Source organism: Thamnophis sirtalis, unplaced genomic scaffold, assembly GCF_051295495.1.
Source record: "Thamnophis sirtalis isolate CommonGarterSnake01/CBP01778 unplaced genomic scaffold, rThaSir2_p1.2 scaffold_4, whole genome shotgun sequence".
Lineage (NCBI taxonomy): Eukaryota > Metazoa > Chordata > Lepidosauria > Squamata > Natricidae > Thamnophis > Thamnophis sirtalis.
In genome coordinates, this window is record NW_028261384.1 from 1,567,361 (window position 1) to 1,584,489 (window position 17,129).

Genomic DNA, 17,129 nt, shown 5'->3' on the forward strand with positions numbered 1-17,129 from the left:
GGCCCAGTAAGGCATTTGATAAGGTAGACCATAACCTACTACTAGATAAAGTAGAAGAATGTGGGGTAGACAGCAACACCACCAGATGGATTCGTAACTGGATGACCAACCGCACTCAATGTGTAGTCCTCAATGGAACTGCATCTTCATGGAGGGAGGAATGCAGTGGGGGACCCCAAGGCTCTGTTTTGGGCCTAGGACTCTTCAACATCTTCATCGATGATTTGGATGAGGGGATAAATGGGGAACTCATCAAATTTGCACACGGCACCAAGCTAGTAGGAATAGCCAACACTCCAGAAGACAGGCTTAAGATACAGAAGGATCTTGACAAACTTGAACATTGGGCACTATCTAATAAAATGAAATTCAATGGTGAAAAGAGGAAGGTTCTACATTTAGGCAAGAAAAACGAAATGCACAGGTCCAGTATAGGTGGGACCTTGCTCAACAGTAGTAACTGTGAGGGGGATCTTGGAGTCCTAGTGGACAACCATTTAAATAGGAGCCAGCCGTGTGCAGCAGCTGCCAAAAAAGCCAACACAGTTTTAGGCTGCATAAACAGAGGGAGAGAATCAAGATCATGTGAAGTGTTGATACCATTTTATAATGCCTTGGTAAGGCCACACTTGGAATATGGCATTCAGTTTTGGTCACCATGATGTAGAAAAGATGTGGAGACTCTGGAAAGAGTGCAGAGAAGAGCAGCAAAGAGGATTAGGGGACTGGAGGCTAAAACATATGAAGAACGGTTGCAGGAACTGGGGATGTCTAGTTTAATAGAAAGAAGGACCAGGGGAGACATGATAGCAGTGTTCCAATATCTCAGGGGTTGCCCCAAAGAAGAGGGAGTCAAACTATTCTCCAAAGCACCCATGGGCAGAACAAGAAGCAATGGGTGGAAACTAATCAAGGAGAGAAGCAACTTAGAACTGAGGAGAAATTTCCTGACAATGAGAACAATTAACCAGTGGAACAGAAGTTGCCTCCAGAAGTTGTGAATGCCCCAACACTGGAAGTCTTTAAGAAGATGTTGGATAGCCATTTGTCTGACGTGGTGTAGTTTCCTGGCTAAGCAGGGGGTTGGACTACAAGACTCCAAGCTCCCTTCCAACTCTGTTATTCTATTCTATTCCCTCTCTCTGGGCATGGTCCATCAGCCACTACCGCACAGTCTCAGGTCCGACCCAGCCTCCTCCGTGGTTGGCCTCTTTGGGAACTCTGCCCTTCAGTTGCGCCCAGGTTGCGTGCGGAGAAAAGCGCGGGAGGAGAGATGCGACCGCGGGAACCGAGCAAGAGGCGGCGGCGCCCCGCTTTAAAGCCGGACGCTCCGGAGCAGCTGAGCCGGGGCCAGAGAGGCAGAAACGGTAGAGGAGCTCCTGCTCGAGCAGGGGGGTTGGACTAGATGACCTCCAAGGTCCCTTCCAACTCTGTGAATCTAAATTCTAAGCTCGTCCTCCGAAGTCGCGGGGGCTGGCGGGGATGGGGTGGAGAGATGTGGCGTTGGCTGGAAAGGGCTTTCCTGAGCGGGGGAGGGGGGAGGCAACTGCAGCCCCTTCGGACTGCCGGACCCGAAGCCCTAAGGCTTTCCTGAAATGCAGCCCCCTCCCCTCCATCCACCCTGGGCCCTTTCCGCACGACCCTCCTCCTCCTGCCTGCCGGAGGGTGATCGCTGGCGCCCCCTTCCCGTTTTCTAGCCCCGGGCCAGTTACCCACCTGAGACCCTCCTCCGAGACGCAGCTGATGGGGGGATTCGCGGCCGCCGCTTTCCTGGCTCCACCTAGGGGCTGCGAGTCGCTTCTGCTCATCCGCGTAGGGCCGCAAAAGTCCTATTTCTCGGAATGGGCGGAGTCTCCTTCCCCCTCGCTCCATTAGGGACATTCCTCCAGCCTTCCTCCCCCCTCCCGGGATTCGTCTTTGGGCGACCCCCGCCAGGGAAAAGAGGATACCCGGGAAGCTCTCCTTTCTTCAATTCGGGGACTTTTTTTTAAACAGAATTGGGGGTGGGGACGAACTGGACGTCCATCCTCACCAGATCTACCAGGCCCCGTTGCTTCCCCGGGGGCCCGACAGGTCTCGAAGCTGATGGAGAAGGTGCAAAGAACCGTTTTGGAGAACGGGGCGGTGGGGGAGGGGGAGATACTAAGTCAACCAGCTCTACTTTTGTTTGTCAAGCAGAACCGAAATCTATACTAATGGATCATCGACCTGTTCTTGTTTCCACTCTGGTTCTTCTTTGGAGTTTGCAAAAAAAGGGTATTCCACCATGAAAACCTCCAAAAGGGTATTTGTCGCAGTATATCGCTACTTTTCCCCTTAAATGTTTGAAAAACGACTTCATTTTGCCTCAAAAGCAAGGAACGGTGTGATTTCTAATCCCCTTTTATTTGTTTGAGAAATAAACTGCCGGAATACGTTTCATGGTCTGGTGTCCCCTCCGCTTCTCCTTTGCCTTTGCCTGCAGAAATGGGCCGCGGGGGGGGGGGAGGTTAGCCGGAGGTCTTCCTCGCCCTTCCTGGGGGCCAGTGAGAGACTCGCATCCTTATCTTTGAAGGTCCTCTTCCACCTCCTTAAGGGCAGCAGGATCCTGCCCCACAGCCCCTCAACGCCAGCCCAGCCCCAGTCCACCTCAGGAGCATCCCTCCCAGGATGCACCAATATCACAGGGGGTTTCCCCCTTAAGCCGACAGCATCCTGGGTGGGTGGTCTGCACACATGGTGGGAATTCAATGTACTTGTCATCCATCCCACTTAGTTTAACTAGCAAAGAAAGAGAAGAGAAGAGAAGAGAAGAGAAGAGTAGAGTAGAGTAGAGTAGAGTAGAGTAGAGTAGAGTAGAGTAGAGTAGAGTAGAGTAGAGTAGAGTAGAGTAGAGTAGAGTAGAGTAGAGTAGAGTAGAGTAGAGTAGCATAATTGGAAGGGACCTTGGAGGTCTACTAGTCCAGCCCCCTGCCTAGGCAGGAAACCCTACACCACTTCTGGCAAATGCTTAGATTCCGGGTTCATCCCCCCCCCCAAGATTATACTTTACTGAGAACCAATTTGTTACAGATTAGAGCAGGGGTCCCCAACCACCTAGATGCTCCCCAAGGCCCCAGGAAAGGTGCCTTTGCCGCCAGGAGTTCTAAACAGGTGCAGTGCAGAACAGCGCCTGGAATTGCAAGGCCAAAGGGTTTTTGCAGGCTAAACTGGGGTGGACTAGAATGCAGGGGTTGGAGTCGGGAGCTGCTGGCTTACCGTAGTTTTTGGAGTATAAGACGCACCAAGTTTTGAAGAGGCAAATTAAAAAAAATAGTTTTTGCACTCTGCAAACCTCCCAAAAATGGCCCGTTTTTCGCGGATATGGGCCCGTTTTGTTTTGTTTCAAAAATAGGACATGAATAGCCTTTAGGAAGGTTATAGAGTGCTGCTGGGGGCTGGGGGGGGCAGGAGGGAAGGGTGGAGTTTAGGATTCTCTTGGTCTTTTTGGCAGCTGCTGCACATATTTAATTGGTTGTGCACTAAGATCTCTCTCAGAGTTACTGCTATTAAGCCTGGTTTCACCCAGTCTATACGTGCACTTTGGGGTTTTTCTTGCCTAAGTGTAAGAGTTATCATTCCCCCCCCCCCCCCATGGCCAGCCGCCTCTCCCCGAGGGCACGAGCCTCTCCTCCCTCTCTCCCCGCATGGGGTCTACCGCACGGGGTCTCCGGTCTGATGCAGCCTCCCCCGCGGTTGGCTTCTTTGGGAACTCGGCGCTCCAGTTGCGTCCAGGTGGCGGGCGGAGAGGAGAGAAGCGTTGGGGGAGAGATGTGGCCGCGGGAACCGAGCAAGAGACAACAGCGCCCCGCTTTAGATCCCGGCGCTCCGGAGCAGCTGAGCTGGGACCAGAGAGGCAGAAACGGTAGAGGAGCCCCTGCTCGAGCAGAGGGTTGGACTAGGTGACCTCCAAGGTCCCTTCCAACTCTGCGAGTCTACATTTTAAAAGGTTTTTTTATTTTTCTCCTTCAAATTTATTCACAAATATACATTCTTATATTTGCTATTAACATTTATCTATTCATCATTAATCTTCATCGTTATTTTCTTACAAATATATAGAATACAATTTGGGTCACTTCCTTGCCACCCCATGGCTCCACCTTATTTTGCAAAAACCTTGCTCCTTCCATCTTCTCCACCTCCCTTCTCCACCTTCTTCTTTCCTCCTCCCCATCCCCTTTTCTTCTTCCCCTCTCTTTCCCCCCTTCCTCCTCTTTTCTCCTCCTCCTTCCCCTCTCTCCTACTCTTAATTCCCCTCCCTTACTTTCTCTGCTTTACCCTTTCTTCCTTTCCCTCCTCATCCTCCCTCCTTTCCGTTGTTGCCCCTGCTTATCTACTTTCTCTGATGGATCCCCATTTCAGCAATCCCCAACTTTATATTTCCAAACAAATAATGTTCTCTGTTACCTTTTATTTCTGATAATAATTCCACTTATACCTTTTATTGAACTTGTATACTTGCATTTTAATACTTTCCTATTCCACCCCGCCCCGCCCAATTTAATAATGTGCCGTCTGAGCTATTTATTTTATTCTTTGTTCCTTTCTCTTTTCTAAAACAGGAGATATCTGTGAGTTTAAATTCTAAGCTCGTCTCCCGAAGTCGCGGGGCGGGCGGGGATGAGGCGGAAGAGGTGGCGTTGGCTGGAAAGGAATTTCCTGAGGAAGCCGGGGGGGGGGCAGCTGCAGCCCCGTCGGACTTTCCTGGAATGCAGCCCCCTCCCCTCCATCCATCCTGGGCCCTTTGCGCACGATCCTCCTCCTCCTCTCCGGCGGAGGGTGATCGCTGGCGGCCCCACCCAGTTTTCTAGCTCCGGAGACGAGGAGAGGCGAACTTCCAAGTTCTGCGCAAACAAACCCGCCAAAGGGACCGAGGCGCCTGCAAGCCCATCGCCCTGCAGAGGTGAGCAAAGCTTTCCTCTCCTCCCCCTTTGCATAGGATACCGTCCATCTCACCCCGCCCCGCTCTGCAGCAGCTGGCACCCCAATGTGCCTCTGTTGGGGTTTGTCGGGCGGAGAGGGGGTGGAAGGACCCCCTTCCAGGATACAACCAGAGTCCAGAGAGACCCTCAAAGTCCAGCATCCTACCCCCCCTCCCCAGCAAGGGTGGCTCGGACCATGCCTGACTCCCCTCTAATCATGCCGAGGACTCTTTCGCTCTGTTTCGTTGCCAAATTTCACACGGTCCCGGGACGCCCCGGGAAACGCAGCTCTTCTAACGGGGCCCCTGAATGCCAAGCGCAGGAGGGGCCAGTGGAGCTGCAGGAAAGGGATGGGCCCCATTCAGGGGAAGGGGCTTCCACTGGAGCGAGCTCGGCGGATCTGTTGGACGGGGACACCACCACCCCCCCTCCGCCCTAACCCTTCCACGCTGCACGGGCAGCCTCTGCTGAGTATGCTAACTGCACCAGCGCCCTTCACCCGCTAAGAGCTTCCGATGACTTTTCTTTCTCAGGTGGGGGCGGGGCGGGCAAGGAGCCGACGCTTTGGGGGAAGGTCACCCCTCCCTTCCCATTCCTGGCAAACCCGTGGAGGCAACCTTCCCCTTCGGTCGCCCCACCTCCTGCTAGTTAGAGGGCGGAGAAATTAGTTGAGACTTCAAGTTCTGTATAAACAAACCCGCCAAAGGGACCGAGGCGCCTGCAAGCCCATCGCCCTTTAGAGGTGAGCAAAGTCCCCCCCCCACCCTTTGCATAGGATACCGTCCTGCTTCCCTCCACCCCACCCCCGCCCCGCTCTGCAGCAGCTGGCACCCCAATGTGCCTCTGTTGGGGTTTGTCAGGCGGAGGGGGGGCGGAAGGACCCCTTCCAGGGGCCAACCGGAGTCCAGGGAGGCACTCAAAGGCCAGCACCCTTCTCCCCCCCCCACAGCAGAGGCGGCTTGGAGCATACCTGACCCCCCCCTCCCGTCCTGCCGCTCTCTGTAGTTGTGGGGGCAGCCTTGCCAAAAATTTAACCCGGTTCCCAGACGTTCCGAGAAACGCAGTTCTTCCAACGCGGCTCCTGAATCCCAAGCGCAGGAGGGACCAGTGGCGTTTCAGGAAAGGGGTCGTCCCCATTCAGGGGAAGGGGCTTCCACCGGAGTCAGCCCGCGGCGGATCCGCTGGACAACTCCCCCTTGCTGGGAAAAAAGAGAGGAAGCGAGAGGCGGAGCGCCGGGAAGATCTTTACCACCATTCGCAAAGGCGAGCCCGTCTGTCATGGCCGCCTACGCGCCCCCCCCCCCCACCTCCCTTCCTGTGGCCCCGCCGCCTTTCAGCCTTAGCTTTCACTTTCGGTCCAGGAGTCACCTGTGATGGATCTGACCCACGATCGCCTGCCGGATCCAGTAGGAAGTTCCTCCGTCCAAAGAAGGGACTGGGAGGCAGCTCAACCGTGGAAGGGAGGGGGGAAGAAGCCTCCTCCCGGCCCCTCACCTCCCTTTCCAGAGCTCCGCGGCTTCCTGGCACAGCTGCTTTGCCGGCGCAAGAGCTGCGTCCTAAGGGGGAGGGCTGGACGACCGAGGCATATTGGGTGGGGGTCTTCTTCCCCGAGGAGGGGGTCCTGGGAACCCGGCACACCCCGCAGCCCGCCTCCCGGATCTTTCCCAAGCATCCTGCTGCCGCTTTGCAAAGGGGGCTTGCCGTGGGGTCTGGAGATGGGGAGGACAGGGAATTGGGTCTGGGGTCTCTAAAGTAGAGGGTGCTAGAGATGGATTCTGCTCGGCTTTGGGTCTTGCTCCTCCAAAGGACGACCATGTGAAGGGCTTTGGGGGGTGCCGACTGCCGAGGGAAGAGAGAGAGAAAAAAACAGCTTTGGGTTTTGCTTTCTCTCAGCAGGGATTTTGAGGAGGGGGAGATCTGAAGTGGCCTTGGAGGAAGGATGGATGCCAAGAGAGGTAACAGCCCCCCTCCTTTCCCCCCAGTTCTTTCGTAACTTTCCTGGGAAATCCAGGAGGAGGGAGGGAGGGAGGGAGGGAGGAAGGAAGGAAGGATGAATGAGGGAAGAAGGAAGAGGAAGGGAAGGAGAGGGATGAAGGAAAGGAGGAAAGTGAAAGAAAATGAAAGAAGGGAAGGGGGGAGGAAGAAGGAGGTGAGGAAGAAAGCAGGGAAGAAGATACCAGAAGGAAATGAGAGGGGGAAGGGAGGGCAGGAGGAAGAAAGAAGGAAAGAAGAGAGGGAGGGAGGAAAGAGAAAGAAAAAGGAAGAAAAGGGAAGAGGGGAAGGAAGGAAGGTGGAAGGCAGGAAAAGGAAAGGGAAGAGGAGAGGGAAGGAAGGGAAGAAGGAAGAAGGAGGGAAGAAGAGATAGGAAGGAAGTAGAGGAAGGAAGGAAGAAAACGGAAAAAGGGAGGGAGTCAGGGAGGAGGGGGAAGGGAGGAGAAAGAAAAGGGAAGATAGGAAGGAAGGAGGAAAGGAAGGAGGGAAGAAGAGGAAAGAAAAGCAGGGGAGGAAGGGGTGAGTGAAGGAAGTAGGGAGGGAGGGAGGGAGGAAAGACGGGAAAGAAGGAAGGAGAGGGTAAGGAAAGAAGAGGAAGGGATTGAGGAAGGAAAGAAGGAAAGAAAGGGGAAGAGTGAAAGGGAAGAAGGGAAGGAGGGAAGAGGAGAAAAGAAAATGAGAAAAAAAGGAAGAAGAAAGAAGAAAGAAAAGGGAAGAGGAAAGGGGAAAAGGGAGGGAATGAGGGAAGAAGAGAGAAAAAAGGGAGGGAGTGGGATGCAAGGGCTGAAGGAAGGTAGAGAGAAAGAATGGAAGGAAGTAAAGTGGAAGGAAGTAGAAGGAACGAGAGAGAGGGGAAGGAGGCAGTCAGGCCAGAAGGAAGGAGAAAGAGAGGAAGAGGAAGGAAGGAAGGAAGGAGGAGGAAAGAAAAGAGAAGTGGGAAATGGAAGGAGGGAGGAAGCAGGAAGGGAATGAGGGAAGAAGGCAGGATGGAAAGAAGGAAAGAGAAAAGGAGTAGAAGGAATAAAGGGGAAGGAGGAAAGAAAGAAGGGAGGGAGTGCTGCAATGGATGTCTTCCAATCTCACAGGGGAGGAACTCCGGCTGATCCTGATCGGAAAATCCGGCAGTGGGAAAAGCACCACGGGCAACACCATTCTCGGACGGAAAGAGTTTGAGTCCACCTTGGCGGCAAAGACCACCACCCTGAAGTGCCAAAGGGGGCAAGGAAGCTGGCAGGGCATGACGGTTTTCGTGGTCGACACGCCAGCCATGTTTGATTCTGACAACTACAATGACGCTCTGATTTTTGTAACCCAGGTGGGGCACTTCACCCCAGAAGACGTAGCTGTCATAAAGCATGTCCAGGATGTCTTTGGGGCTGAGTCCACCAGCCACACCATTATCCTGTTCACTTGCCTGGAGAATTTGAGAGGCATTCCACTGGATGAGTACATCACACAATCCAGGGACAGGAATTTGCAGGACCTGATCCAGCGGTGCGGGAGGCACTTTTGCGGGTTCAACAACAAAGCCTCGGGAGCCGAGCGGGAGAGGCAGGTCTCCAAGCTGATGGAGATGGTGCAGAGAACCGTTTGGAAGAACGGCGGGCGATATTACACCAACCGTCTGTACTTGGAGCCCAACGCACAGGACGAGCATGTCCGGATGTTCATCGAGCAAAACCGAAGGCGCACGAAAGCATCTCCAACCTGCTTTTTCTTCTAGCCCAATTGGACTTTTGAGTTTGTCTTCCTGAGAATTATATTGCTTGCCGTGTATCACTGATTTATCCATAAAGTGTTTGAATGACGACTTCATGTTGCCTCCAAATCCAGATTTTTAATTCTGCTTCCTTTGTTTTGAGAAATAAACAATTGCAGAGCTGCAGAACTGGTGTCCTCTCCACTTCTCTTTTGCCTTTGACTGCTGAAATCTCTCTGTGTGTGGGAGTCTTCCTCGTCCTTCCTGGGGGCCAGTGAGAGACTCGGGTCCTTATCTTTGAAGACCCTGCTCCACCTTCTCGAGGGCAGTAGGATCTTGCCCCATAATCCTCATGTCCTTGCCTTGGCCCCAGTGCAGCTCTGGAGTGCCCCCTTCCCCAGTTGCACTAGTACCAAAGGGGTTTTTCCCTCTTAAGCCAACAGCATCCACGGTGAGTGAAGTCAGTTCTGCTGTCAGAGAGGAGGCAGTCAACCCTTGTGAGTGGCTCCTCTTGGTCTCTGAAGGCTGACACGGATGCCCCCTCCCCAAGTCAGCCATCTGCCCCATCTTTTGCTGAATAGGCCAGCAGTCCCCAATCTTTACGGCTTAGTGTCCCACTGGGGACGGAGAGAGGGAACGTGGCCTGCACATCAATGCGCACACCAGCCTGCCATTTGTGCACCTTTTTAGCTTAAGGTCTGGTCATTGGACTACTGCAACACACACTTTACGTGGGGCTACCCCTGCAATTTCTCCGCGGGTCGCCCATGAGGCCAATGATGAAGGAAGACACGGACATGAGTTCCCTCGGGATGAGACGACTCAGAGCAATCTCTGAGGCCTCTTTTATTGAGCATACCCAAAGGAAGGGTGGAGTTGCAAGGTCTCTGTAGGCCAATCATGGTTGTACAAGTCTATGGTATATGGTAAATCATATACTTGCCACACAAACCTCTGACCCTAGTAATGCTCATAGTCAGCAGGTAAATCTTTTACTGGCACACAAACTTCTGACCCCATAATGCTCAGAGTCAGCAAGTTGTAACCTCTGCCTTACATAATGCTCAAAGTCAGCAGGTTGTGTTACTGACCTTATGGTATAGTAAATCATTACTGCTGTTGTATACGTGTTCCAGCATACCTATGCATGCCTGCACTTATGCTACATACCCCTGAAGAGTATCCAGAAGCTCCATGGTGACCATCCACTTTTTACCACGTCCTGGAAATATCCCTGAAAATCACTGTGATTTCGCCCTGCATCCTCCAACTCCCATCCTCTCTGAAGTTCACCCATCACGGAAAGACCCTCTGAAGTCTGAGATGCAGCTGTGGACGCCTCCCCTGAGGCCAATTGGAGCGACCAGAGGGATAACCAGGAGATCGGAAGAATGGGGTCGGAAGAATGCCTATTTTGGCAGAGAGGGTGATCAGTGGGATGAAGCGGCTGCCTCCACACTTTCCCAGTTCCCTCTCCCTTACACAAATACACAGACACATGCATACCAGAGGTGGCATTCAGCAGGTTCTGACCAGTTCTGGAGAACCGATAGTAGAAATTGTGAGCAGTTCAGAGCTCTGACTGGCCCCGCCCCCATCTATTCTCGGCCTCCCGAGTCTCCGCTAATTGGAAGGAAATGGGGATTTTGCAGTATCCCTCCCCTGGAGTGGGGAGGGAATGGGACTATTACAGTATCCTTCCCCTGCCACACCCACCAGGCCACGCCCATCAAGCTACACCACGCCCACAAAATCTGAATTTGAATCCCACCATTGATGCACACGCATGGGCAGAGCACAGAGGACAAAAGAGGTGGTGAGAATTTGAGCAGCCTTTGTGTTCTTCAACCAGGAAAGTGTCCATCGCCCCAGTCTGAAATTTTCCCACCTAGCTTTTATCCAACCCAAAAGCCAATTTGGAAATGCTACCAGATCCTCACCAGGAACCAGAAGGAAACAGGTTCTCTGGATCCCTCCCTCCAGTGTCATGCCCCCCCCCCCCAATGCAGCAGATCCACCAATATCTAGAAACTAGTAACGTAATAACTGGAAGCCAGCATGGGTTTGTTCAAAACAGATCATGCCAAACCAACCTTATTTCACTCTTTAACATAGTGTCTAAATAAGTAGGCCAGCGAAAGACTGTGGACATAATAGACTTCAGCAAGGCATTTGACAAAGTAGACCACAACCTACTTCTTTGGTAAGCTAGAAAAAGGTGGGATAGACAGCATCACCACCAGATGGATTTGCATCTGGCTGACAAACAGCACACAATGAATAGTCCTTAACCAGTACTACATCTACACGGAGGGAGGTAAGCCGTGGGGTACCACAAGGTTCCGACTTAGCCAAGGACTCTTTAATATCTTCATAAACGACTTAGATGGTGGGGGGGGATAGAAGGGGAACTTGCCAAATTGGTGGAGGATACTAAGCTGGCAGGAATAGCCAATGCCCAAGACAATTGGCTCAAGATCCAGATGAATCTTGACAGATTTGAAACCTGGGCCCCATATAACAAAAAGAAATTCGATGTAGACAAAAGTAAAATCTTATACCTAAGCAACATAAACTAAAATTACACATATAGTCTGGGTGAAACCAGGCTTAATAGCAGTGATTATGAGGGGGATCTTGCAGTCTTTGTGGACAACCAGCTAAATAGGAGCCAGGCGTGTGAAGCAGCAGCCAAAGAACCAATGCAATCTTACGTTGCATTAACAGAGGGATACAATCAAGATCAAGTGAGGTACTACAGCCACTTTATAAAGCCTTAGTAAGACCACACTTAAAGTACTGCATCCAGTTTTGGACACCACACTATAAAAGAGATGTGGAGACGCTAGAAAGAGTGCAGAGAAGAGCAACCAGGATGATTAGGGGACTGGAGCCCAAAACACATGATGAACGGTTGCAGGAACTGGGCCTGGCTAGTCTAGTAAAGAGACAGGAGAGCATCTTCCAATATTTGAGGTGCTGCCATAGAGACAAGGGGGTCAAGCTATTTTCCAAAGCACCCGAAGGCCAAGCAAGGAATAATGGATGGAAACTAAGCAAGGAGAGATTCAACCTGGAAACAAGGAGGAATTTCCTGACAGTGAGAACAAGCAACCCACGGAACAGAAGTTGCCTTTGGAAGTTGTGGGAGCTTCATCTCCTGGAAGCTTTCAAGAGACTGGACTGCTATCTGTCATAAATGGTGTAAGGTCTCCTGCTTGGGCTGGGGGTTGGACTAGATAATCTACAAATCCAACTTTGTTAATCTGTAAATCTGCCGCAGCAAAACCAAGGCAGCAACTGGGGAGACATTCCCAAGCCTGTTGCACCCTCTGGTGGTGAAGAGAGGAACTGCGCCCATTGCAACTTGCACCCTAAAACACCTGAAGGACAAAGATATTATTAATGGATATAATATTAAATTTATTAAATATAAATATAATATTAAAGATATTAGTAAATGGAAAGCCCCCCCCATCCATTTCAGAACCCCAAAAAAGCTTCAGCAGCGCCCCCACTGTGATTGCTGCCCCAGCCCCACTCTCTGGGCGGTGGGGTTCTTGCTTAGCCAAACCAGGAACCCCCCCCAAAAGTCCACCCTTGCTTCCTCTGCAGCTGCTTTGCAGAGCCCCCCCTGCACCCCCACAGCAAGTTGGAAGGCAGCTGCCTAAAATTAGCAATAGCAATAGCAGTTAGACTTATTATATACGGCTTCATAGGGCTTTCACCCTTCTCTAAGCAGTTTACAGAGTCAGCATATCGCCCCCAACAACAATCCGGGTCCTCATTTTACCCACCTCGGAAGGATGGAAGGCTGAGTCAACCCTGAGCCGGTGAGATTTGAACAGCCGAACTGCAGATAACAGTCAGCTGAAGTGGCCTGCAGTACTGCACTCTAACCACTGCGCCACCTCAGGGGAGAAAAAGCCCTCCCCTTTAGCAGCAGGACCACTTCCCCCCCTCCCCAGGCTCCTCTGAAAACCTTCCCCATCATAGGTGGGTTCTAGCTGGTATTATTGCTGGTTCACTAGTGTGTGTGTGTGTGTGTGTGTGTGTGTGTGTGTGTGCTGGATGTGTGCTGTGCCCATATGTGCAGTTCAATGGAAATTGTTCTGCGCATGTGTAGAACTCCCAAAAAAGAGGGCAACAGCGGTGACCGGGGAATCAGCTCGGGGGCGTGGCCAGCCTGGGTCGCTGCCAGTTCTGTGACACAGGCCAGCATGCCACTACCAGTTCGTCCAAACCAGTCCGAACCAGTAGAAACCTACCTCTGTCCTCCATACTGGGAAAAAGCAGATATCTGAAAATGGGGAGAGGGGAGGGGTTGGCTCTGTGTCCTGGAGAAGTGGGGAGCTCCAATGGAATGGCTGGGTAGCAGAACCCCTTAAATGCTGTGGCTCTCCCCAAGAAGGGATGGGGTCCTTGTTGGGAAGGCGTCTGGTTTCCCCCTCCAGCCCCTCAATCTGGTTCCTGCTTCCCTAGACAAAGATTGGGGAGGGGCTAGTTCTGCAGTAGGGTGGGCTGCCAGAGGGAAGAGGCTCCCTTCAGATGACAGGACTTTCTCTACCAGCCTGGACCTGTCTCCCTTTTTCATGGGTTTCCCATCCCCCTCAGTCCTTTGAAGTAGACCAGGCCGAGAAACCACCAACACAAGAAATATTCAGACTTTATTGGATTATAGGAGCAGAATTTTGAAAACGTCTCCCCTTCCTTCCCGTGGGCACCAAAGAGCATCAAGGCAGAGCAGCCTTGAGGTTCTTTCCACTCCGTCCTGTTTTCCTGGGGTAAATTCATGTTTTCCTTACAGAAGCCAGATGCAATCCTTTTTTCCATTGGCCAATGTGGCCTCCGTAGCATTTCTTGTGTCAACCAAAGATCTTATTAAATATTGTTACTTATAAAAGAGGCTCTGTGGGGGGGAGGGGTTGGGAGGGGAGGAATGAGTTGGCATGACTGGTGAGGTTGGTCCACTCATCCTTACCAGGTTTGTCCAGTCAGGAGGGCAGCCGTGTTTCCGGGAAAGCATTTACATGTATTTGTAAGATTTAGAATGCTACCCAACTCTTAGAAAATAGCAATAGCAATAGCAGTTAGACTTATATACCGCTTCCTAGGGCTTTCAGCCCTCTCTAAGCGGTTTACAGAGTCAGCATATTGCCCCCAACAACAATCTGGGTCCTCATTTCACCCACCTCGGAAGGATGGAAGGCTGAGTCAACCTTGAGCTGGTGAGATTTGAACCGCTGAACTGCAGATAGCAGTCAGCTGAAGTGGCCTGCACTGCACTCTAACCACTGTGCCACCTCGGCTCTTGAGATAGGTCCCTGCTTGAGCAGAGGGTTGGACTAGATGACCTCCAAAGTTCCTTCCAACTCTGTTATTCTGTTACTAAAAACCCATTCCTGACAAGAAAAATAAACTTGGGAGAACAGGAACAGCCTTGTCCTTGGGCCAACGTTAGCTTGCCAGCCCCTCCCCCCAAGCAGGGACTGGATTAGATGGCCTCAAGGGTCCCTTCCAGCTCAGAGTGTTCCCTGATTTCACCCCCAGCAGCTCTTCTGCTCTGCTTGTTCTCAAAGGGCCTCCTTCGGTCCCATCCTGCAAGGAAGGAGGATTTTTTATTTTCTTTTTTTTGCAAAAGTCACCTTCCGGCCTGTCTCCCTGGAGCCCCAGGTGGCGGGTAGGGTGTCTGGGAATTAGGGGTCTTCCTCGGGTCCTTATCTTTGAAGATCCCTTACATCTTCTCAAGGGCAGCAGGCTCCAGCCCCACAGCCCCTCAAGGCCAGCCCAGCCCTATATCCTTGCTTTCGTCCCAGTGCAGCCCAGGAGCAGTCCCTGCCCCCAGTTGCACCAGTATCAAAGCAGAGACCATTTATCCTGGGTGGGTTAAGTTGCTTCTGCTTCCCTGACCCTCCACACCCCCTCCCCCCAAATACCAGAGAGGAGGCGGTTGGCTCTTTCGGTGGCCTCTTGGCCTTTCGAGAATTTAAGAGCAACTTGCTGTGGGATAATTTAACAGTTCAATTACCAAAAAGAAATCCAGAAACTAGCAACAGCAATAGCAATAGCAGTTAGACTTATATACCACTTCATAGGGCTTTCAGCCCTCTCTAAGCGGTTTACAGAGTCAGCAACGTGCCCCCACAGTCTGGGTCCTCATTTTACCCACCTCGGAAGGATGGAAGGCTGAGTCAACCTTGAGCCAGTGAGATTTGAACAGCCGAACTGCAGAACTGCTGTCAGCTGAAGTAGCCTGCAGTGCTGCATTTAACCACTGCGCCACCTTGGCTCTAGGTCCTCCTGTTTGGGGGGTTGGACTAGATAACCTAACAGGTCCCTTCCAACTCTCTTCTCTTCTCTTTTTTTCTCTTTTAATGACCCCATAATCCCTTACATGAGGGTGGAGCTGGGCCAACTGAATGGAGCTGAGTCTTTACTGGCTGGATGCCCTTCCTGTCACTAGTGCGGAGTTTTGTTCAGCAGATAATTACTCACTGTGCCCAGAGAGAGAAATAACTGCCTCTACCTAGGATCGAACTCACAGCCTTCTGATTGTGAGGCGAGAGCTCCACCTCTAGGCCACTGCAGCACTTCTGTTTTTCATGAATTGTTCCATATTCCACCATTTCTTTGATAGGAGTGTAACTGGTGTAAAGTGGCCCTTGGTGAATCCCCAGAGGCCCCTTTCAAATGCAGCTCTTCTAATGGGAACCTCTTCCTCGAGGGCAGGAGGGGCCAGTGAGAACCCCAGAAAAGGGCTCGGCCCCATGCAGGGTAAGGGGCTTCCTTCTGAGTTGCACTATTTGGGAATCCAGAAGTTCTGTGTTTCCATTGAAGCCCAGCGGGAGATGGGTGTGTGTGTGACAGCTTCTCTCTCTCTCTTCTCTCTCTCCTTCCTTCTATTTCGTAGGCTGTTTCTAAAAAGAATCCAAGGACGGTTGGGAAGAAACTGGACACTCCATGCCCATCCCCACCACACCTCCCACCCCCCCATGGCTTCCCAGGGAGCCAAGCTTAGGCTGTGGGTGAAGCCAGGCGCTGCAGGAGCCGCAGAGGCAGAGGGCAATGGAGGCGCAGCTGCTTTGCCAAAGCAAGAAGGGAGGGAGAGAAGAGAAAGATAAAAGGAAAGAAGGAAGGAAGGAAGGAAGGAAGGAAGGAAGGAAGGAAGGAAAGGGAAAGTAGGAAGAGGAGGGATGGAAGAAAGATCGAAAAAGAAAAGAAAAAAGAAAAAGAGAGGAAGGAAAGGATGGTGTGAGGAAGGAAAGAGGCAGAAAGAAGCAAAGGAAGGAAGGAAGGAGAAAGGAAAAGGAGAGTGGGAGAAAAGTCCCCGAGTTCTCCTGGATCTTTCCTGAGAAACCCAGGAGAAAGGGAGAAAAGGAGTGGGAATGAACAAAGGAAGAAAGAAAGGGAGTGATGAAGGAGCAAAGGGAGGAAGGAGAAAGGGAAAAGGGAGGAATAGGAGGGAGGGAATGAATAAAAGAAAGTGGAAGATAGGAGGGAAGGAAGGAGGGAGAAAGGGAAAGAAGGAAGGAAGGAAGAGGAGGGAGGGAGGAAAGAGGGAGAGAGAAATAAATAAATAAATAAATAAATAAGAAAGAAAGAAAGAAAGAAAGAAAGAAAGAAAGAAAGAAAGAAAGAAAGAAAAAGGAAGAGGGGGGAGATTTGTAGATTAGGCCGCCTCCTGCTGGTCCACTGGGTTCTGTGCACTTGGTAGACTTGGTCGCGGCAAGCCGGCCCGCTGGCGCCACCCTTGGTAGACCGGGCCATGTGGACTGGGCTACTTACACTTGATAAACCTAAACCATTTCTGACAGATGACAGTCGCCTCTCTCCTTCAAAGCTCCCAGCCATCAACCTCCCACAACTTCCAAAGGCAACTTCTCTTCCATTGGTCCATTCTTCTCACTGTCAGGAAACCGGAGCCCTTGCTAAAGACGGCAGATGAGTAGCTCCGAAAACTATCATATAGGGGGAGACCCATTACGACAAAGGGGTCAAACAGGGCTGCCGTTCTGAAAACGGCCATCCAACGTGGCATCGCTTCAGTCTACCCATTGTGAAGTAGAGACATCGGGCCAGCATGGAGTTGCCCCGCTCTACCCAATGCAAAGAGGAAACATGGCAGCCGTTGCGGGAGTTGTGTCAAGCTGGCCATGACCACCCAGTTGGCCACACCCACCCAGCTGGCCATGGCCAGTGAGTGACCCCAAGCTGGCCATGCCCACATAGATAGCAACGCCGACAAAGATTAATGATAGTCCTGAGAAGATCAGCCTGGTCTACCCAATGCGTAGAGGAAACACGAGGCCCAGCATGGGTACAGATAGGATTCAGGGTAGTGGGATTTCAGGAGATGGTGTCCCCTCCCTGCCCAAAAATCTTGTGTGTGTGTGTTCTCGCATAACTCTGGAACACCTCAAGCATTTTCAACCAAATTAGGTGCACAAATGACTGTCTCTCTGGAATACTATGACGGTAAGACAACCCTAACATCC

The 17,129-nt window shown here is 51.7% G+C and overlaps 1 protein-coding gene across 2 annotated transcripts in view; it reads left to right on the plus strand.

Moving 5' to 3' along the window:
* Window positions 1-8,823, plus strand: part of LOC106541018 (GTPase IMAP family member 3-like) — a 209,097-nt gene extending 200,274 nt beyond the window's left edge. Inside the window, exons 1-3 of one of the 2 annotated variants that reach the window (XM_087712301.1) lie at window positions 4,765-4,924; window positions 6,840-6,898; window positions 8,021-8,823. In XM_087712301.1, the coding sequence (XP_087568427.1) occupies window positions 6,883-6,898; window positions 8,021-8,658 (654 nt within the window). In that variant the 5' untranslated portion in view covers window positions 4,765-4,924; window positions 6,840-6,882 and the 3' untranslated portion in view covers window positions 8,659-8,823. Of the gene's footprint in view, window positions 1-4,764; window positions 4,925-6,839; window positions 6,899-8,020 lie in introns of those variants that run through there. The other variant, XM_087712302.1, reaches the window with a different exon arrangement.
* The last annotated feature ends 8,306 nt before the right edge of the window (window positions 8,824-17,129 follow it).